At 36.9% G+C, this 23,743-nt stretch overlaps 2 protein-coding genes across 2 annotated transcripts in view; both read left to right on the top strand.

Annotated features, from left to right (window-relative positions):
- LOC127633674 (kinesin-like protein KIF19) overlaps positions 1–2,698 on the top strand; it is a 49,009-nt gene extending 46,311 nt beyond the window's left edge. The window contains exon 20 of the mRNA XM_052112918.1: positions 108–2,698. Within this exon, the coding sequence (XP_051968878.1) occupies positions 108–241 (134 nt within the window). The 3' untranslated portion in view covers positions 242–2,698. The remainder of the gene's footprint in view (positions 1–107) is intronic.
- A 1,119-nt stretch (positions 2,699–3,817) lies between these two features.
- LOC127633440 (cholesterol transporter ABCA5-like) overlaps positions 3,818–23,743 on the top strand; it is a 36,939-nt gene continuing 17,013 nt past the window's right edge. Inside the window, exons 1-12 of the mRNA XM_052112530.1 lie at positions 3,818–3,958; positions 4,925–5,076; positions 10,738–10,927; positions 11,069–11,242; positions 11,435–11,532; positions 12,707–12,933; positions 14,335–14,476; positions 17,792–17,980; positions 18,637–18,784; positions 18,865–19,042; positions 23,329–23,387; positions 23,615–23,725. Of these exons, the coding sequence (XP_051968490.1) occupies positions 3,946–3,958; positions 4,925–5,076; positions 10,738–10,927; positions 11,069–11,242; positions 11,435–11,532; positions 12,707–12,933; positions 14,335–14,476; positions 17,792–17,980; positions 18,637–18,784; positions 18,865–19,042; positions 23,329–23,387; positions 23,615–23,725 (1,681 nt within the window). The 5' untranslated portion in view covers positions 3,818–3,945. The remainder of the gene's footprint in view (positions 3,959–4,924; positions 5,077–10,737; positions 10,928–11,068; positions 11,243–11,434; positions 11,533–12,706; positions 12,934–14,334; positions 14,477–17,791; positions 17,981–18,636; positions 18,785–18,864; positions 19,043–23,328; positions 23,388–23,614; positions 23,726–23,743) is intronic.

Raw genomic sequence — 23,743 nt, 5'->3', positions numbered from 1 at the left:
TGCATTTTTTGGATAAATAGATAGATAGATTGACAGACAGACATGATAATGTTTGCAACCCATGTTACTTCCGTTATGTTGCTTCTGTCTTGATCCATCCTCCACAGGATCAACAGCTGATGTCACTTCCTCCAACCTGCCCTCCCACCTCATTAAGCGTGGCCCCCAAACCAGGCAACTTCAGCCTCTCCTGTACGTCACCACCACTAGGACGGGCGGCCAGCGAACCCGCAAACACTAAAAACTCTCAGGATATTCTCTTGGTAGAGCAGAGGTCCTGGCCTGAGCAAAGATGGCATCCACTTGACTATAGCACCAGCACGATGGATCCCATCTCATAAAAGCATGTAGAGATCAAGTGGAAGGTTTCCTCACTGTATCCCAATCGAAGAGCTGTACCATGAGAGCCAACATATAAATATGTAAAAAAATGGAACTTATACTCTGTAAAGAAAGACCATGCCCTGCTATCATGTAACATGGGTTTTTGTTTCCTTCCCTGCCTGAGTTTTTGCTAATATTCTCTGATGACAGATGACTTATGATGTCTGCTTTATTTTCATTGGCTTCTATAAATGGCAAGAATTGATTGCCATGAATTCAGCAGCCACGATTCGTCGACTTTCTAGTACTGTTCGAATTGTAGTCCAAAATGCTGGGGAAAAAGTAGCATTTTCGAGTCATTGGTGGCCACTGGAATTTCGAATGGGCTTTTAGAATAGTGGTTTCCAATTTTTTAGTAAAATATTGACTGTGGTTAGCATTACTTGAAGAGAATTGTACGTTTGATCTAAAATACGAATTGCATGCAGCACGTGAATGTTAATATGCTTTAAAACACGCATCCGTTGTCCATCAGTCAGGCAGACCACAGACCATATTTTATTAATAAATTGAAAACTGATATTCTAAAAACCCATTCGAAATTTTCAAGGGAACCCATGGCGAATTAGCCTTCTGGGTTGGCCTGCAATTTGATGTCATGACTGTACAGCAACAATGCTCTTTTAAAGTCAACCTAATCTGACGGGATAAAACCTGCCTAAAATTTTGGTTGAATATTTATATCAGGTCTTACAGTGACAACTGACAATGATGATATAAATTCCCTCCCCCCCAAATAGTTACTAAGTCGACAGAACTAAAATGGTGAAGCTTGTTTATGTTATGTTTACTGCATAATCACATATGCCCCTCTTATTCCCCAGGGAACAGTATATTTCTCACAGCTGCTGTGGTTGTGAAAGTATTGTTCCCTCAGGCCTTGCACAAATGAATGTACTGTCACATTGCTTATGAATCATACGTCTGGCTTCTAAGAATTCGTCTCTGATGATACACACTGCTCCATTAACTGATGTCATTTTGTGTTTACTGCAATCCGCCTTTTTCCTGAAAACGGAAGTGTTCCACGATTCGACTGTTTTCAATTTCCAGTCTCCAGTATTTTCACTCACATCGGAGTATGTTCGTAGCGGGCAATGTAATGTTTATGGTTTACATTTGTAAAAACGGTCAAAAAACAAGCCGATATTTCACAGAGTCGACATGACAGTTTTTTATAGACAGTTTCTCATCTGAGTGTGTAGATGTCATGAAGCAATGATCAGATGTTAGTTTAGTTGTTATGACAGCCAACAACTGCACAAGTTGAGCCTGAAATTAATTTTTACTTCAAATAACACTTAAATAGTTGTTGTTCTCCTCTGGATCGCTCACTTTGGCATTTTTACTTGGCGTCTCGAGACCAGAAATAGAAAACAGGCAATTTGAATCCTCATGGCACTGCCCAGTGGTTGCTAAGGAAAACTGTGGATAAATCAATCGAATTTTGCCTTCACTGTCATTCAGGTTTCTGTGTAACTATATTCTTTAAAATCCTTTTGGGTTTGTGTTAGACCTTAGTACCGGACGAGGTGGCATACTCTTAATTTTATACCTTTTTTTGTAACCCAAATAAATTTGATTGACAAAGTGATCACACATTGGACATGTGTCATTATACAGAAAGAAATTACTTGAAACGTTTTGACAAGGTATGTTTAAAGAACCATGTGTCTTTTGACCAGAAGTATTCATACTGTTATATTTAAAAAGAGTATTTGATTTGTGCTCTATAAACAAATCTAATATAATTAACATCATTCAGAACCATGTTTTCCCCCATATAGGAACCAAAGTAGTTTAGAGACATATGATCACTCAAATGTGTCACTTAAAGTGCTGTATCCATTTGAAAATCAACATTCCAAACCGCAGTCCTGCACTATCATATTTTCAATTTTTGGCACCCTTAGTGTTTTAGTGCAAACAGATTTCTCCTGTCTCGACCAAGCAAAACATAGCAAAATATCTGGCTGACACAGCAGGATTGCATAATCGACTGAGGGCTTGAGTTCTCTATAAATTGCTGGGTAATATTGTCTAAATTGGGCATGCAATTTACAAAAATAGTTAATTTAACAAATGATAATTACAAAAAATAACGATCCTACCTACTGAGCAAAGATCAATATCATAATATAATACAGTGTAATACTGTATAAAAAGTTTGTGGTCAAATATTTGTGGTGTAATGACTGCTACTCGAATCAATATGATCATATAATTAAAATTATCAAATAATTTGAACAAAAATCAATATTTCATGCCTGTTTATTTATTTATTTTGTAATTAGCCATGTAATAAGCGAGACAATGTACAGTCAGATGGTGTGATATTGCTTATATAATAAAGTTCAATGAACAACATTTTTTTATTTATTTACGGTCATAAAAACGCATTTGTGAATGGAACTACTTTCTTACATGATGGATATGACGTTGCTGGTTCAAAACCAATGATGCATCCAAGCCTTCATTAGTATTCAAAAATGTCACTTCAGAAATAGTATCACGGCTTGTGCGGTTTCGAACAAGTTATTGGATAAACAAGGATGAATATGTGTGTGTGTGTGTGAGTGAGGGAGCGAGAGAGAGAGTGAGAGAGAGAGAGAGAGAGAGAGAGATGGAGCAATCACCTGTTACCACTTCCAAGCAGAGATGCTGTCAGCTTTCTGAAGATCATCTTTCTCAGTGGAAAAATAGTGTCCAAGTGGGGGTATTTCTCCCTATTTCGTGGTAGCTGGTGCGAAAGAGTCGATCACTATAGAATCCACAATATCCATTTTAAACAGCACCCATTGTGTAATTAATCAGTCTGTTTTGTCTCTCAGCTGTAATGAGACGTAATGCTGAGAGAAAAAAAGTTTAAAGCATTTCCTAGCTTTAGTAGTGTAGTAGTAATACAAGCGATCATGAAGAGTGGTTTTATGTAGACACTGGCTGACACGAAATCACTTCACATCACCAGTAAATAAAAAAAAAACACAGACAAACAGTAGCTCTGAACACATATGCACTGCTCTTACACTTCAGTTTAGAATAGCACAAACACAAGTGGAGTGATACACACTCAGTAAAGCATCAGAGTGCTGATGGTGTCAGATCATCAGTGCACGTGGATCATCTCTTGTCCAATCAGATTCGAGGACCGGAACTAACTGTTGTATATAATATAATGCAATTTATAATATAATATAATATAATACAATACAATACAATACAATACAATACAATATAATATAATATAATATAATATAATATAATATAATCAAAGGCATGTAGAGATGTTGTATTGATGCTTATCAACCACCGAACCAATCAGCACAGTCCTGCAAGTTCAGAGGCTCATCATTGGTTTGATCGATTTTGACCAATCACGAGTCTCAGAACTTGTAGGGCTGCGATGATTGGCTGGCTGACTGGTTGGTCCAGCTGATCGCTGAGGCGCAAGTAGTGTAGACATCATCACTGGATTCTGTTATTTATTTATTGCCTAAAAATTGTTTATTTGAGAAAAACAACAACAACGCGAATTTAGGAGGAGGGGAATGAAATGCCTACATGTATTTCATACGTGAGTACACTTCATTATTGGAGCCTGAGGGAGAGCTGTTAGCCAGTTAGCGTTAGCTGACAGTCTTTACACACCGACCGCAACGAATAAGCGTCATTTTTTCATCAACATTTTGTACATTTGGCTTTAATGCTTTAGGAGATTTATTATAACATATAAATAATATATGGCACATAGGAACCGTTAAAAGCGCAGTCCAGCCATTATTAACCTGCACCGGACGAGCACGCGCAACCTGACAGGTACACGCGACCTTCTGCACAATGATATGTCTGCATTTAAAATTATTTAGCATGTTTTTGTGTTTTGTTTTTTTTTAACGTTTTTTTTTTTTTTATTCCAGTTAGGCATCAGCACACTGCCACAGTTTACAAGCTGCTTCTTATGCATTCTTATCTCTACTTCCCATTGTATTCAACTTTTGCCCCTCTTTTTACCTTTAGGCATGCATATCGTGTTATGAAGCATAATCGTGTTTAAAAAAAATAAATAATTATAGTTAACTCAAAGATCTTTTTTTTTTTTTTTTAATGTATTTATCATCATTTACTTGCCCTCAAGTTGTTTCAAATCCATGTGACATTCTTCTGTGGAACACAGATGTTAGGCATGATGTTAGTTGCTGACACTTCAGTCACCACAACAGAAGAAAAAAGATGCAATGAAAGTGAATAGTGACTGAAGCTAATGTTCTTCCCAACATATTGTGTATTCCATAGTAGAAAGAAAGTCATATGGGTTTGGAATGGCAAGATGGTCAGCAGTTGCTGACATTGTTGTTGTTGTTGTTGTTGTTGTTGTTGTTGTTGTTATTTTTTTTTTAAACCATTCCTTAAGTAGAGGCTCAAACTTGAATTGGGTGTTTCAGATAAAAATAAAGATCCAAAATGTGTAGTGCTGGGGTACTCCAAGACTCAACATACTGAGAACCACTTTTTGAATGGTTTCCTGTGCTTTAATTGGCAGCTGTGTCTGATCCATGTGCCAGTCAGCTGAAGCATGCTGGAGAAATGAAGCAGCCTGTAAGTAGAAGAGATGCTGGAGTCTGGCATCAGACGAAGAGCCTGCTCTACAAAAACCTGCTTATCAAATGGAGGACCAAACAGCAGAGTCTCCAGGTGCCTTTCATCTGTCATTAACTTTTATGCTGTGGGTGCATTATGCAAATCTTTTGCACTATAAAAGCTTTTGCACAGAACTTTTCTAAACTGGAGACAATTTCCTCTGGAGTTTGTATTCGCTTTTTAATTAATCTTATCAAAGTTAACTTGGAAGTGTCCATTTGGATCTGTAACTTTTGGATCAACTAAGTTTTTAGGTTGATGTGGCATCGTGAGTCAAGCTCAGGGATTGTAACTGGAAGATTGTTGGTGTAATGTCCTTGCGGTAGGAGATCTTAGCTGGTCCAGACAGAATCTGTGGACTCATGTTTCTGTGCTGATTTTGAGGGGAAATTTGCTGAATTCTGACAAATGGATCTAAATGTGTTGAAGGTGGGGTGGTCTACTTTCTCTTGTATTGCAACTCAATATGCAAAGACAACTTAAAGAAAACCTTTTTGTATATTGATTCCCCCTAGAAATGTCAACACTGTGGGTCTGTGGCACTTTCAAAACTTTGCTCTGTTTGTTTGATCTCTCCAACCAGCCTGATATAGCAACATTTGCTTTACCAATGCTGTCAGTTTGGGACAGGGTGGGGTGGAACTATCTTTTAAAGACCCCATTAACACCTGGTATTAAGGTGTCCTGTCCGAGACACATCAGGATGGATAAGCGTGTGTTTTGACGACCTTCATATGTGTTTTTTGTGAGCCGATCACAAAATGTTTTGGACCCTGTTCACACCTGTATTTAGCGCTTACCACTTGTGATTGGATCACCAGAAATGGAGCTTAATACCAGCTTTAAACGGGGTCTTGGTGACTAATGCAAGTAACAGTCAACTGAAAAGAGCAAAACCTCATTTTGATAATGATTTCTGTATATTGTATGGACTGATAACATTATTTTAAGTGAACTGAATTATTCTTAACATTCCTAACATTTGTTTAAAACTATCCAAACACACTGGACTTTTTTTAAATTACATTTGCGAAAAAGATTAAAAGCTAAATGGAAAAAGTGGCGGACCGCCTCTATTCTGTTTATATAAACGTATTTCCACTTTAATAAGAAATTATTGTGCAAAACAACAGCAATAGAACTAAAACCACCTCAAACTGTAAATGACAGATGTAGTCTCAAGTGAAGAACAAAGTTTTGCAGGGCTAAACCTATTTTAATGTAATTGCTATACACATAGCAAATTAGGCTGCTTTTTATTTAAGTACAATTGGCAGGTTTCTCTTCAAGAACAAAAGTTGCTCAGCTTTCTGGCAGGAGAGACGGTTCCTCTTCTCATCAAGAACATGATATGCTGCACTGAATAGTCTCTCTCTCTCTCTCTCTCTGTGTGTGCTGGTGCTTGGGGCAGATAAATATATGCGTGTAGTCCGCGATCTTTGTTCATGTACCAGTAGTCAAGAGGATTGTTGCGTTCACGTGATATGAGCGTGAAGCGATCATCTGTGTTCTTTCGGGTCCTTGGATAACATATAACGTGCAAGTAAGGGCAGCCGGTGGACTTTCTGGTGCCCCCCCTAGGAAGTTGGTGCAGTGGTGCCCTAGGCAGACTGCGTAGTATGCGTATAGGGAGCGGCTGTACTGTTTTGAAGTATTTTCACACCACTGACATCGGCCATTGCTTGGTAGCAACGTGATAATGGCTGGATCGATTGAGAGTGAAACCTGAGCAATGAGAGGCGGGGATGCATATATTTTCAGCCTTTTTTCTCTTTCAGCCAAAACAAAAAATGTAATTTTCGGCCGAAAATCTTCGGTGGCCGAAATTTCGGTGCATCCCTACTTAATACCATTGTTACAAAGTAATTCTGCTTCATCTGGTAAAAACCTGTTCAATCCACTTTGCTGACTTTGCTTCTTTTTTTATTTTATTTTTTATAAAATAGCCCAGCAGGTTATCTTTTCTCTGCTTTGATTTGAAAAGTAATGCAAGAAAAACATTAAATACATCTCCACAACCCAAGGCATTTTCTCCCATTTATTTCTGTTCATGTGGTTATGCATTTTTTATATAAGGTATCTTTCTCAAATGCATATTTAATGGCTCTCAGATTCCTGCTTGTTTCCTGAAGTGTCACATAAGAGTCTTTTATAATTAAAAGACTGTAAATGGATGAGTTTCCACCAATGTTAATGTCTGCACCTCCTATCAATATACTGGTATTTTGAAACTGACTTCATAAATGGAAGCTTGTCGTGGTCCATCATGGTAATGGAACAAAATGATTTGTGTAATGCTGTAGTCGGTTGGACTTTTTGCCAACAAGTGTCATCTCCTCAGTATTGATTTTCTTGGAGGTGGAGATGCAAAAGATAGTTGTTGGGTAACATGAGCTTCATCTATGTAGGTCAGTCTTAATTTACATAGTATTAGTTACTGCTGGTGTTAGTGGATTTCCAATACGCAGCCATATCTTTATCAGACTTGAATAAACTTTATGTGCATAAATGTGCAAAAGAGCTTTTTATAAACACACAGGTCTGGTGTTTATTGATCAGTGCAACAATCTAGCTGTGCAGAATTCATGGTATAGTAACAAATTTGCTGTAAAAACATCTGTTCACCTAGCAAATGTGTATATCACAGTGTAGCACACACACAGCTGATCGTGATTGTTTTTGCATAGCAACATTCTGTTACTGTGTGCATGCCAGGAACTATGTCTAGCAGAATGGTGGCAATGAATTTGCTTAATAGAGAGAAAAAAAAACTTTTAATGAAAATGTGTGTCCTTAATATTTTTATTATGTACAGTAGTAACTATTTTATAAAAAGCTTGAAGGCACTTGAGGCTGTGCTATATTGAATCACTTGGCATTTTGGAAATACATAAAAGTGACACTTTTGTAAAATTGTATTTGTAAAATCACAGGGACCTTTGCTTACTCTTGGCATTTTTATATTTTGGAACTAAGATTGTGGTCAACACCCTCCAGACACATTAAAAGTTTAACTCATGTCATGGCCTAGCAAGTAAACCTAGAAGGATAATTGGAAAACCTCACTAGTTGTCATTTGGTTATGGCTTCCTAATGCACTAAATCATTACATAATTAGAGCTGCCCCCTAATAGTCGACCAAACGTTAGTCGATGAGAAGAGTCTTGCTCGACCAACTTTTGATTTGGTCAATTGATCGCAGAAAAATTTCACTTTGTGGTGTACTCACTTTTGTTGCCAATGGTTTAGACATTAATGGATATGTGTTGAGTTATTTTGAGGGGACAGCAAATTTACACAGTTATACAAGCTGTACACTCACTACTTTACATTTTAGCTAATTGTAATTTCTTCAGTGTTGTCACATGAAAAGATATAATCAAATAGTTACAAAAATGTGAGGGGTGTACTCTCTTTTGTGAGATACTGTGTATATATAAATATATATATGTAACCACTAGGGCTGGGATGGTTACCGCATTACCGCAATACCGCGGTCACGTGACTTCAACCGCGGGTCTGAGCTTGTCACCGTCGTCACGGAAAAAAAACAAAAACAAAAAAAAACATTGGCCTGCACATGTGTGCACGTTGTGTCTAATGACATGGATTCATTGATTCTAATGATATGGATTATGTCTAATGATATTAGCCTACATGGATTCAAGGTTTTCTAAACAAAACTTATCAAAATATGGAGCAAATCCGACCTTTCGCGAGTTGGGGAGCGCAATGTTATGACACATAATAACATTCCATTTGTATTAGAGATGCGCGGATGGGCTATTATTATTTAATCCGCAACCGCATCACAAAACTCATCTGTCCGCACCAACGTTTTTTGATAAATTTTCAAAACCGCATCCGCGGCGCTGACTGTTTTAAGGTCTGAGCGATGCAAGGCGCTGCTGCCGCGAGGCTAGAAAGCTCTTGGCTGTTCTAGAAAGGAGACTGATCCAATGCAGCAAAGATATTTTAAAGGCTAAAGTCCCTAGTAGGCTATAGCCTATTGGCTATGTTGTATCCCCAGAATATCAGCAGTGAAGTCCGTTTCCGATTGGCGCACAGGGATAAAAATAAATAAATAAATAAATAGTAACGCACATCGGCAAACCTGACTACTAGGCTACTGTAGCCTAAAATTTTATCATTTTGTTTTGAATTTTGTTTAAAATGCATTTTAAGATTTCTATTTATTTCTCATGTCTGTGAGGCAGTAGGCCTAGCCGCCGAGTTTCGGTTCATTTATGAGAGAGCTCACGCGCAAGAGATCGCATCGGCGCTTCCACGTCCTGCTGCTGATTATATGTCTGCTATATTTGCTTCTTATTTATTAATTCCAGGCAATTAGTTAATGAAACAGTGATTAAAATTAAGATACAATTTATACAAAACGAAATTTTAAGTTAAAGAAAGGCTTTCTACAAAACAAAACTTAATAAAGTGGTCAAAATCATGTCTGACCCATCTTCAATGCGAATGTATCTGAGAATAATCTTAAGTAAGCAAATCTATACAGTGATTAGTTCATGCCAAATTACTGCTTAATGAAAATTTGACTATATAAAATTGTGCTCGTTTTTTTTCTTCGGATGTAGGTGACAATATTTAAAGTCTGTCTATCAAAAGCGACTTCTGATGTGTGCGCCAAAGTCTGTCGGGGGACTTCTCTGATCCAATGTAATGTATTTAATGCGGTTTACCGCTATACCGCGGGAATATCTTGCTTTTTGCGGTTAGAAAAAATCCATACCGCCCCAGCCCTAGTAACCACCTTTCCATTTACTGTTAGGCAAGGTTCTGTTATAACATGCAGGTTGAAAATTACTTGCACAAATGAAGACATAAAACAATTATAAATGTAAAAATAATACATATGATGATAATAATCACTGAAATATAAATCATGGTTCGAGATGAACGTGTTTTTGTATTATTTTATGTTGTAATCACAGATGTATAGGCTGCAGAGTTGTGGTCACAATGAACTGCTCTGTGGAAATAAAGAGAACTCCTGAGCTGAGGTGCCTGAGGACATAGACAATACTGTTATTGCAAAAAAAAAAAACATTCAGAAGACAGAAACAAAGAAAGACTGAGAACCTTTAACTTGCACGTGTTCCACGAGACTGCACACCTCCGTACAAACAGCGTGGCATACATGCGCATAGATGGCTTTTCTGTCATCTGTATTAAATATAATAAAGTGTGTTTCTTCAAGTACGTGTCTGTGTGTCTACAGGCCAATTGTTTGTAATATTAATTTGATCATGATAATAATAGCCTAATAATAATAATAATTTAATACATTAATGGGAAAACGAGCCAAATATCATCTTGACATTGTCAAAGGCATCAGCTATTGGCGATGTGTTAGCAATGTTAAATTATAAATGCTTATATAACAATAAATGCTTTCTAACTCTGACTAGCAAGAGCAAGTAGCAAATCATGTTTTGGTGTGTATTCCTTTTGTGCTAATGCTTGTACTTTATTTCCTTTCCCAAATATCAATTAGTTGCGAAAGGAATTGGCTTGTAGTTATTAATTTTGAAATTGTCATCATTGCTTTTATCCATAGTAAGATATGCCAAATGTGTTTTTTGTCAGGCTTTAACATAAACTAAAGCCTTAAAGCTTGCAATAATACTTGGAAAGTGTGCTCGCAAAGGAATAAGGAAACAAATTTAAAATATTCCTTTTCTCTGTTTATAGGAGCTAATCTTACCATTGCTCCTCCTGAGTCTCCTCATCCTCATCAGCACCCTCAACCCACATGTCTCTTACGGCAGTCTAAACACCAAGGAGCTGGAGTATGAACGGGACCTGTCACTCAAAGGTCTCGGTTACACCCCCATCAACAATGTCACCAATCACATCATGGAAGAGGTGGCACGGGAACTGCGTGAGTGAAGTAGCCTGTGTTACTTTACCCATATATGCATCAAACTAATGTATTCAATTGCTTGATACAGTGTTTATTCTGAAAGTATGACTTGATATGATTGCATGCATCTTTGAGATTTTGTTTGTGTTTATTCCTTAGCCTTGAATAATGAGCTTCGATTGGAGATGTTCTCCACTGAAGAAGACCTGGAGAACGCCAGTCTCTATGAACCTGACGGCTATGTGGGAGTGGTCTTCTTGGATAATATGTCTTACCGTTTGCGATTCCCATACAATCAGCTCCCTCGGCCCAGTGACTTCACAGAATCCATAAGTGAGAATCACTCAGCATTGCTGGCATAAAACGGCTGCAGTTGTGGCACCCTATGCAGTATCCTCTTTGGTTAATTAGCCTGCTTTTTATTGCAAATGACATTCAGTTAATGGAAGTTAGACAGTTTGATCTGTTATCAAAGGAACCGTTGAAGGAACATCACATTTATTATTATGTTTATTTGATCCACAGCAAGCTGTTACACAAACTATATAAACTGTCGTGCCGCCAACTACTGGTATTCTGGATTCATACGGCTGCAGTCCCTTATAGATGCTGCCATCATACAGGTGAGAAATGTATGAATAGTGTAACTACATTTAAGCAGTGAAGCTGTTAATAGGCAGTGGGTATATTGTCAAGTCAAATTTATTTGTATAGAGCTTTTCACAACAGGCGTTGTTTCAGAGCAGCTGAATGCTGAAGTGTGGGCTGAATGTCAGTTTGACCTTTGCAATCAACAACAACAATGTTTATGTAGTTCACTCTACAAGGAGCTTGCTACAAGTTGTAAAAGGTCATAGCTAGTGAAATGGTAAACTTTGAACCCAATGCAATGTTTTGTGTTCAACACTGTAGTTTTTCCTTGAATGCATTACCTATTGCTGTAACACCAAATCATTAACCAATCACAGCACTCATTGATTTTACTTCAAAGATGTTTGCGAATGCATAATTTTTTGATAACCTTAGTCATTGGATTCCTCAAAGTCCACACTTTGGTGATGTTATGTTGCCTGCACTGTCAGGAAAATAGACTCATTGCCAACTTGCGCTATAAAGGTGCACTTTGCTGCAGCACGGAAGCACTCTCAAGCACCCTTATGAACCATTAAAAAACAAATGGGACTCCGCTCAAGCGAAGCCCACAAGACCACAAGTCCATTGAATGTGTACTCTGGCTCTCTTCCAAAACCTAGTGAGCTACCTAAGTAGGCAGCATTTTAAGGTGTCATAAGGCTTTTCTAAAAGGTAGGGTGCATGATTGCTGCCTTTTAATATGACCTCTTTTGGCCATATTCTAAGGTAGCATCGCTTCCTTCACATAGAAGCAAGTTCCATACAATGGAAAGAAATGCATCCAAGATTTCAGACAAGGCAGATATGTCAGTTGGTCAGAAAGTATTACAGTTCAATCTAATACAAAAAAAAATATATATCTATCTTAATAATTGTGTGTGCTCTGTAGTTTTGTTCTTGATGGATCACAACATGCTAACAACTACTGATATTGAAAGCAATAGGGAGTTGAGCTTCCTGTGTGCTTTGTATAAGGAGCACCATTTGTCTCAGAAACCTGACTGCCTTTACTCTAAAGTTGATTTAAAACAATATGTATTGTGAAAAGATGACAAAAAAATAAAAATAAATAAATAATGACTACAGGTACTTAGAATGTGGACAGAAAGTCAGCTCACTAGATTTAGTTAATTTGTTCTGAAATCCTCCCTCTTGCCTCTCCAGATGCAGACCAAACGTCCGGTGTGGAACGAATTAAATGTGCGTGCAGTGCTGATGGGTCATCCAGGTTCTGTGGAGGTCCAGAAGTTCCCTCACGCCCTCATCTCCATCTACCTGGTGCTAGCATTCACACCCTTCGTCTCTTTCCTCATTGTCAATGTGGCAGCTGAAAAAGAGCAGCGACTTAAAGACACCATGGGCATGATGGGATTGTATGACTCAGCGTTCTGGTAAGCACAACCGTAATAGAGATTTAAGGGGATAGTTCACCCAAAAATGAAAATGCTCTCATCATTAACTCACAATCATGCCATCCCAGATGTGTATGAATTTTTCTTTTGCAGAACAACAAACTGATTTTTTTAGATGAATATCTATGCTCTGTTGTTAATCACAATGAAAATGAATGTGACCAGAACTCAGAAGGTCCAATAAGGATATAAAGGCTGTATAAAAGTTATCCTTACAACTCCATTTGTTATATCCATATCTTGTTAAGCAATATGATGGAAACATCAATATTTATGTCTTTTTTTTTTTTTTTACTCTGAATCTACACTTCATATTTATATTGAGCCACTTACTGGTTGGGGATGGTCAAAGGAGGACAAAAGGACTTAAAGGAAAGTTAAGCTCAATTGACAGCATGTGTGGCATAATGCTGATTAACACAAAAATGGATTTTGGCTCGTCCCTCCTTTTCTTTAAAAAAAAAAAGAGCAAAAATCTTGGTTCCAAGCACTTGCAGTGGAAGTGAATGGGTGCCAATTTTTGAACATTAAAATACTCTGTTTCAAAAGTATAACCACAAGACATAAACCATATGCATGTAAACATGATTTTAGTGTGATACAATTGCTTGCTAACCTTTTCTGTGTAAGGTTATAGCCAATTTTACAACTTCGTTACCATGAAGATGAAGAAGTGCTTTTTATACAATTATAAGCTTGACATTTCTGTGTTAAACCCTCCAAAAATGTTCTCCATTGACTTCCAGTGCCTCACTGTAACCTACATTTTTTTTGTGTTTTAAAGAAAAGGATGTCAATTGAGCTTAACTTGTATTGGACCCAGAGCATTACTGTAAATATTGATCTGTTTCACACAAATACCTATTATATCACTTCTTAAGTCTTATGGATTACTTTTATACTGCTTTTATGTCCTTTTTTGGACCTTGTGAGTTCTGGTCACCATTCACTTGCATTGTATGGACCTATATAGCTGAAATATTCTTCTAAAAATCTTAAATTTTGTTCTGCAAAAAAAAGAAAGTCATACACATCTAGGATGGTATGAGGGGTGAGTAAATAAGGAGATACTTTTTATTTTTGGGTGAACTTTTCTTTTAATTTGTCCATAGGCTATGTTTAAAAACTGAATTGTTTCTATGCAACTGCCGTCACCAAGCAGAATTTTAAAAACGTCGTTTTCAACGCAATTCTCCTTCCATCTGCCATTTGTCGAACAAATACAAATAAAATGATGTAATTAGACAATTTATATTTCATGTAGTCTATAAAGATGTATTTTCCTATTTAAGACAATAAATGCAAGTATGAACCTTTTGTGTGTTGTATTTTTTGTGTGTGTGATATGATGTTTGTTCACATTTTTGTTTGTTTTGCCAGGCTTTCATGGGGCCTCCTCTATGCTGCACTAGTTACAACCATGTCCATTCTCATGGCTGTTATAGCAACCTGCACCCCCCTGTTCTCCAACAGCAACTTTTTTGTCATCTTTCTCCTCATCTTCCTCTATGGAATATCCTCTGTAAGTCCAAGATACTCTCCAGCCACATCCTATTGCAATCTAAACAATAGTGACCTAAAGCATTAGAGCAGTGGTCGGCAACATATGGCATGCATGCCAACATTGGCACATGGAGGGGCAATCACTGGCACACCAGCAACGGCAAGAGAGAAGTAGACCATTTTATTTATATAAATTCCACGCCTGCATTACAATCTACATCTTGATTTAATTCTTCCTCATGATCACGCAGCGGGTTTTCATGAGCTGAATAGGAGGCTAAGCAAAAAGTAAAAATGTGACAAGACTGCAGTAAACCCAACAGACGTGTGCAGTGCGTGCAAGCCATTCGTGCATCACAAGCCGGTGTTAAGGATCAATTGGGGATCATGTTAACTGGAGATGTGCATGTGCATGTGAATAATTTTACTTCCCTTTTCTCAGCAGGTTCATTCAATGTGAATACTTTTTGCACATTATAAAAAATGTTGGTATCATTTTTAAACAGTTGTTTCATCAGAGTCCGTTCTAATGCACTTGATACAGATTAAGAGCAATTTTAATGGTTTCACAGGGTAACGTGGTTTCTCATGTTGATGTGGGAGATTGGTTTGAATGGGAACTGGTGATCACACTTGTCATGAACAGTAAATTGCAAGTGAACCAGATGTTACACTGTGAAACTGTTAAAGTCGCTCTTTGGAACAGATATCGATGAAACAAAGCGGTAAAATAATGATACCAAAATGTTTTTTGACGAATCTGCTGAAAAGGCAAGTAAACTTCTTCAACATGCGCGTGCACTTCCTCAGTTAAAATAATTCCCAGTTGATCCATAACACCGGCAGCACTTCACTTTCGGTTAATCGTGAGAGTAAATGTGCCCACTTTGCTTCGGTCAGGCTGCGCTGATGACAGCTTACATTTCGTGTTTCATATGTTTCTTTCAGAACAACATGTGATGTAATAAGGAAAACACCACTATTAATCCTTGATTTCCATTCCAGCATACTGGTACACCCCACTTAAACCATAGTCACTTTCAAAATTACATTTAACGAGTCTATTCAAAATATAAATTAAACCTGGAAATAAAGTTTTAAGATTTTGCAGGTGCAATTCAGAGAAAAAGGCTAAATAGTTGAATGTGCAAATGGCTTACACGAGTCTCGTCACACTTTAATAATGTTAGTCTTGCATTCAGCTGATGAAATCATGCTGCGTGATCATGAGGAATGATTACATACTGATGTAGATTGGAATGCAGGTGTGAAAAAAGTTCCTCTTTCGCTGTTGCTTGCGTGCTAGTGATTACATGATGGCAATGACATAATATAAGAAATTTTTAAGATTCCACCCAATTTCGTGATCCATAATAAAATTAAAAACTGTTAACTCGTTTTGTACAAAAGGACAGGTTTTCTTTCATTTAAAGAACTTTAAAAAGATGGATCATGATTACATCATAATCATCGGGTTTTGCACATGTTTTTAACTAACTGTTATGCTGACAATATCATTTGTAATGAAAAATAAACAATTAAATTTAAATATGCAAAATAGAAACATTTTCACTCCATGTCAAAAAGGTTGCCAACCCCTGCATTAGAGAATACAATGTCAATTATATGATCTTGAGAGAGTGCGTTGTTTTGCCTGAAGTTTCTATTCATTTCTGACTACAGTAAGGATTAGTCATGTGATTGGCAGGCTAATTTGAGTTCCTATTGTACACATTATTCGTTTTCAGCTTTACATTTTCCTGGCAGAGGCAAAATTGCCTTTGGCTGTGTAGGTTTTCTTGACTGTCAGAGGGATGTTATTGTACCATGAAAATAGCTAAGAAAAATGCCCACTAGGTCTTTTAAGACTCAGTATATGTATGGACATGCACTGTTTACATGCAGTATTTTAGTAAGCAGGTCATTATCAAAATATGGTGACAAACATGCCCCTTAACTTTTCAGTCATAGAAAATATATTTAAACATGTCAATTGCCTGAAAAAACCTTCATCTAGTACACCACTTCTATGACACCCAGATATTAAAGTGTTTTTATTATTTTTTATTTTTTTCTCTGGTTAAGCATTAGTGCAAGGCCTAACAAATGTGCAAAAAGCAAAACGAAATAATAATGAATAATTTAATTCAAATAATGTTTGTCACTTGATTTCATGTCATTGGTGTTGTCAATGTTAAAAACTTGTATTTTGAAAAAAGTAGTTTGTGCAAAAGAATGTCAAAATTCACAGAAAAAAAAAAAAAAAAAAGAGGCTTCTCAAATGTGCATATAGAGATTTTCCAACCATGTTTAGTAAGTTATTAATTTGTATTTTTGCACAAGGTTCATTTAAATATGTCATTGGTGTTATATTGTTGACCAGGTCAACAATGGTCATGTGAAAGATTTGTATTTATTTTTTTTATTTTTTTTATGATTTATATATTTTAGTCAGATCAATGGTGTGTTTTGTGATGTTATTGACACCATTTTGGAAAATTAATCTTTTATGAGAATTTGTCACTTCAAATTGACACTTCAAAACTTGCTTAATTATTTAAAGAAAATTAAATAATTAAATTAACAACAACATTCAAGTTATATATCCTAAATGAGCAAAAATAATGTCAGGATGTTAAAACATATTTATCCACAACTTTTATGGGTGAAAACTGAACTGAATTTTTTTTTTTCAAATGTCGAAAGCGTTAACCATTCAACTACTTATGCTGTAATGTGTCTTTCCTTAAGGTAAACGTGAAACCGCATTTGCAACCCATTTTATTTCCATAATGTGACACATTTTCAAGTGAAACCGGATATGCAACTAGGAAATTGTTGGCTAGAAATTGGATTTAAAAAGGGATTGAACCCAGATCGTTGGAGGGTAAAGCTTGGGGAAAATAAGAAGAATTGGCAAAAAGGAAAGTGCTGTATGTAAGATTTTTTTTTTAACCAGTAAATCATGCACAATAAGACCAGGAACATGCATTAAGAAAAGTAAATTGGATACATTTTGATGTCATGTTGATTTCATGTTCTTTAAGGTCACAAGCATTGCTTACAATAACATACTGTACACACCATGCAAGACTAGTTAATAATTTGCTCTAAATGAGGAAAACGACAATTTGATCTAGGATTTAAATGTGCAACCTGCAATAACCAAAATTGTAATGTTTCCGAAGATGTTTTTAAAAAAAAATAAAAAAATTATGTGCACTGATAAATTATCAATTATATAAAAACGATGTTTTAGGAAAGTAAATGGGGTCGATTTTGATTGACTTAAACTTCAAAAGTCTGACCTTTTTCCTTTTTCTCAATCCCTTAGATCTTCTTCTCCTTCATGTTGACCCCTCTGTTTAAGAAGCCCAAGTTTGCGAGTACGGTGGGCTCCATGTTGACGGTGGTCTTTGGATGTCTGTCTCTCTTCACTGTACTAATGAGAGATTTTCCCCAGTCTGCTGTCTGGCTCCTCTGTCTTTTGTCTCCCAGCGCTTTCTCTTTCGGCATTGCCCAGGTAACGCACTCTCACACAAATGCACATCTCCATGGTTTTAACTGCAGTCAACTTGATATTGCTACAGTTCACCAAGAAAAGTATATGAGAACAATAACATTCTCAGTATTTGAATATTTAAAATGTTTATCTTAATAGTTATTGCATACAGTAAATAAGTAATAAATTAATTAATCATTATTTATTTTAATGTTATTTCTATCCACAATTATGATACTTGAGTTTAACTATGGTAGAGTGGTATTGTAGTGGTACTTCAACAGGGATGCCAGTTCCAGTCTGGCTTGCGTTATGTGCCGATCCCATTCTCCCCTCTCTATGGGGTATGCTTTTCTGAATTGAATTGAGAATGCCTTTCAAACTCCAATTCAATTTGTGAATTTGAATTCAGTTTTAACTTATGCATATGGAATATTTTGCAAGCATTCAATGATATTAATTGGCAATATTGTTTCTTCTTTCTTTATATGAACTTCAAGACTATACGATCTAATAAAAAGACAGAAATCCCACAAATAAAATAATAAAGAGATATTTTGTCATACTCTCCTAATCCTATTGATTGATTTCTCAGTGTGATATACATTTAAAAATACTAAACAAGGTTTTATCAAATATTATTCTGTAGGTTCTTGTGTGTGTGTTTGTTTGTCTAGGTGGTGTATCTTGAAGCGCAAGGACATGGTGCAGTGTTCTCCTCTCTTGGCAATGGCCCTCACGCTCTCTATGTTCCTATGGTCATGCTGTTCCTGGACTGCATTCTCTATATGCTTTTAGCCATTTACTTGGATCAGGTGCTCCCAGGTGAATAACAGGATTTTACACAAATGCAAGGTTGTACATCACACAACAGAGCTTATGTAAAATAGCTTTTCTTTCCCCAGGGGAATTTGGCACGAGGCGCTCTGTTCTGTACTTCCTGCAGCCATCCTATTGGTCAAAGAGGAGGAAGCGCTATGTGGAGGTGAGCTCTGTTTATGTGGGGGAGGTTAATGGAACTCCTGTGTCTGATGAATCAGTGGAGGCGGTTTCTCCGGAGTTCAGAGGCAAAGAGGTAATCAGGTATGAGCGCCTCACTAACTATTTGCATGATGTTGTTGCCATCAGTTTCATATTATTCTAGCCTATGTTAATGTAGCTAATGTCCAGTGACAATTCAGTGTTTCCTTAATGATTATTTAGTTTATTTATACATTTATTATTTTTATTTAATTTTTTTTACTGAATTTGTTCTGAATTGAACTGGAGAGCTGGTTCTTTATTTCTAACCTTATATGGCCCTTTTCCACCTATAGTCCTGATACATTTCCCTTCGTTAGTTTCTAGAAGAGAACTCTTAAGAGGAATGGGACATCTGTGGAGACTTTTCCCCACTTGCATTCGCACTCAAAGTAACCCCCCTAGTGACTTCATCTAGTATCGACCATTTTTCTTGTGATGCTGTTTGCACGCCCGATTCAGTAGCAACAACACCGATTGAGGATGCCAGATCAGAATCAGAATCAGAATCAGCTTTATTGCCAAGTATGCTTACACATACAAGGAATTTGTCTAGGTGACAGGAGCTTCCAGTCAACAACAATACAAACAATACCAAAAACAGCAACAAGACTTAGGTAATTAAAAACAAAAAAGAACACAAAATAAATTATTATACATATACGTACATACACTCACCTTCATACATACCCACATACACACACGTAGTGCAAATCTAATACAATCTGTATATAAAGAACAAAAAACAGTATATTATGTACAGAGCAATGTAAGTAATGGCAGAAGTGGATATGTTGGATAATATAAATTAAAATTAAACTGTGTATTGCACATAATTATTGCACAATGGGGCAATTTAATTGTTCATTAGATGGATGGCCTGAGGGAAAAAACTGTTCCTGTGTCTGACGGTTCTGGTGTTAGAGCTACACTTTTCTTAGGGCTGTTTTATAGAAACTTTGGTGAATACAATGAATACGTAGGCAGTTGCCTAATCTGTTAATGGTTTAACCAACAGCGTTTGTGGATGAAAGAATCTCGTAAGAAAATCTCTTAACAGTTTAAAAAGCACCTTATTTCACCCAATCTCCTTCTACCAGAGGTGCCCAAACCTTTTCCTGTAAAGATCCAAAAATCTAACTTGATTAAGGGCAGTGGGCCAAAAGTAAATGTTGTATATATCAAACTGTATTATTTTAAAAATAAATATGAATACTGCAAAACACACAGAACTCTAAAATTAAAATCATCAAGTGTCCTATATTGCACAATGCACATAATTAATTTCAATATAATTTGTATGTATGTTGTGTCTCTTTCTCATTTGTGAATCACTTTGGATAAAATGTACGCTAAATTACTAAATGTAGGTGTCTCTTAAAACATGGTTACTGTCTCTTTAAGAACAGCGCATCTCCTCATATTAAACACACTGTAATTCTGTGCAGTTTTGAAGAGTTTGAGATATGAAGATACAATGGCATGACGTAATACTATGCAGTAAAACACGTTAAAACAAAGATGAATTAAAAACAAAGAGCTGCATCAATGATATATATTCAGTTGAAGACAATTATTAGTCCCCTTTGAAATATTTAGTTATTTTTCAAATAATTCCCAAGTGCTGTTTAATGGAGCAAATTTTTTTTTTTTTTTCAACATAGCATTTCTAAACATAATAGTTTATTTAGGGGAACTTGGAGTGTTTATAATACAAATAGAAACAAAATTATAACCAAGAATAAAACAAAATCTACAGGTCAAAATTATTAGCCCTCTGATGTTAATGGTCAATAGTCAATCTCCCTTCTTTCTCCAAACATAGGCAATATCTCTATGACCAAAGAGCTCTAGTTTTGTCTCCTCTGACCAAAGGACACGTTTCCAGTATGCATAATTGTTCTCTAGGTTGTCCTTGGCAAAATTCAGTCTAGCTTGAAGTTGTCTCTTCTTCAGAAGTGGAGTTTTTCTTGGTCTGCAACTTCGCAGTTCATTCCTGTGCTGGGCTCTAGTGACTCTTCATTGAGACATCAATCCCAGACTTGGCTAAATCATTCACTACTGTCTTGGCAGTTGTTCTTGGGTCTTTAGAAACCTCTCTCACCAGTTTTCTTTTCAAGGTTTTTTAAATCTTTCACTTCCTGCCTCTGCCAGTCTTGTTCTCCACTGTTTGGATCTCTTCAGACTTATTGATAATACTTCTCACGGCAGTTCTTGACACCTGAAAATGCTTTGATAAACGTGTATATCCTTCTCCTGCTTTGTGAGCATTAACAATTCTTTTTCTCATGTCTAAACAAATTTCTTTTGTCTTTGCCATGATGACAGTTTTATATTGCTTCACTAGTTGTTTTGCAAGATACTAATCCTCAGTTTGAAGTGCAACTTAAAGGCTTAGGGGATTAATTAGGCGAGTTAGGTTAATTAGGCAAGTCAATGAATAACAGTGGTTCATTCCGTAGCCAATCAAACAGATAATTTCTTATGGGGCTAATAATATTGACCTTAGCCGTTTTCTTCTTTTAATAATTATTTTATTCCAGGCAATAAAAAGGCTTTCTCCAGAGGAAAATATAATAAGAAATACTGTGTCAAAATCCCCTTGATCTGTTAAACATCACTTGGGAAATATTTGAAAAAAGAATTGAAATTTCATATGGGGGCTAATAATTTTGTCAACTGTATATACACATACTTGTCATTTATGGCAAGGCAGGCCAAATCAAAGGTCATCACGGGCCAACTTAAGCCAGCGGGAACTAGTTTAGCACTCTGCCTTATACTGTCCCAAAGACAGCATTTTCCATTTTTCAGATGCAGCCTGTGTCTTCAGGTTACGATTTACTGGGCATGTGAGTTGTGCGTGTGGTGCTCCGTGCTGCAGCTGGAGTGAGAGATTAGATGAGACGAGGTGGCGGAGGCGCTTTTTAACCACGCAGCACATGCCAGACTCTGCGGACTACTTGTTGAAAATGCACTACAAAACTTTTTATCAACACAATCTTTTAAAAATAGGGCTTTTATGACTCAACATAAAATACTGTACTACAATACCCACTCATTGAAACCACTTTATTTTCAGTATAGTCACACAGTACAAACAGTACAGGTGCGTTTAAAACTCGTCTCTGATTAAATCATGCTGCAGGGCTGCTGACCCCTCACACACACATACACTCACTGACCACTTTGTTAGGTACACCTGTACATCTACTTATTCATGTGATTATCTAATCAGCCAATCGTGCGGCAGCAGTTTAATTAATAAAATCCTACAGATTAAGGGTCAGGAAATAAAGTTAACGTTCACATCAACCATCAGTATGGGGAAAAAAGGTGGTCTCAGTCATTTAGACAGTAGCATGATTTTTGGTGCCTGATGGGCTGGTTTGTGTATTCCTGTAACTGTTTTCACGTCTCTAGAGTGTATAGAGAATGGTACAAAAAACAACCTGTGAGTGGCAGTTCTGTGGATGAAAATGTCTTGTTTATGAGAGAGGTCAACAGAGAATGGCCTGACTGGTTCGAGCTGACAGGAAGGTGACAGTAACCCAAATAACCACGCGTTACAACAGCTCTATGCAGAAAAGCATTTCTGAGCATACAACACTTTGAACAATGAGGCCGATGGGCTACTGCATCAGTGTATGTGAAATTGGTGATCCACTTCAGATACTTTGTTGTTTTTATTTTAATTTTGTTAAGGGAATTGTAAAATTAGCGCAATCTTCTGAGTACCAGGCTAGCAGCTAATTTGTTTACAAATGGCGGCTGTGGACACCTCTGCTTTCTGAATGCTTTGTGCGTCATAGGTTTTTGACCAAATCACAGGCCGCAGTACCTTACACAGTCCCTATATGCCCCAAATGTATCTACCCTGAAGAAGGAGCTAAAAATGTTCCCTAAAATGGCTTTGAGGAACAAGTCCTGCAGGTGCGAAAACTACAAAAAGTATTAGTCCTGGGGAAAAGCACCTAAAATGGGCTTTAGTTCAGCCAGTGGTAAAGGGCCTTATGTGAAATATGCTTTGCTTCAATGTTGTCCTACTACTTCTCTATGCAAAAAGAAGAAATTTGTCTTATACAAAATCTGATAGCTTTTGTAGTGGTGTCCTAAAAGCAGTACGCACTCTAGACCTTGTTGTTGTGGTGATCTGACCAATAAAGTGATTTAGAGAGTGCGTTCGGAGGAAAGAGACTCTTTTGGAGCAGATGTGTGCTAAAATCCTTCAAAGCCTGAAAAGATTCGAGCCAATGCTGCATCCTCTTCTAGGAGAGAAGTGGCATGTAGACAAAACAACCATTTAATATCCATCACAAGCTTTCAGTTTGTTTTTCCACTCCCATTAGGATATGCAATATCAGTAAAGTCTACAAAGAGAATGACTGCACAGTGGAGGCTTTGAGAGGTAAGTCTTCCCAAATGTGTCCATATTATTATTATTATTATTATTATTATTATTATTATTATTATTATTATTATTTATATATATACATGTATGTGTGAGCAGTGTGCTTCAACATAAAAAGCAGTTTGCAACCCATTTTTCTTCCACAATGTGACATGACATTTATGTGTGAAAAGTTTTATGAAAACTTTGCTGATTGCTTTGTCTTTCCATTGGGTGATCTAAAGGTTTGACCTTTGACATCTACGAGGGTCAGATCACAGCCCTCCTGGGTCACAGTGGAGCTGGAAAATCCACCCTCATGAACATTCTATGTGGCATCTGCCCTCCTACAGAAGGTCAGACATGTGATACCA

This window comes from Xyrauchen texanus, chromosome 40 (genome assembly GCF_025860055.1).
Source record: "Xyrauchen texanus isolate HMW12.3.18 chromosome 40, RBS_HiC_50CHRs, whole genome shotgun sequence".
NCBI classification, from domain to species: domain Eukaryota; kingdom Metazoa; phylum Chordata; class Actinopteri; order Cypriniformes; family Catostomidae; genus Xyrauchen; species Xyrauchen texanus.
This window is presented reverse-complemented; position numbering and strand designations above follow the sequence as displayed.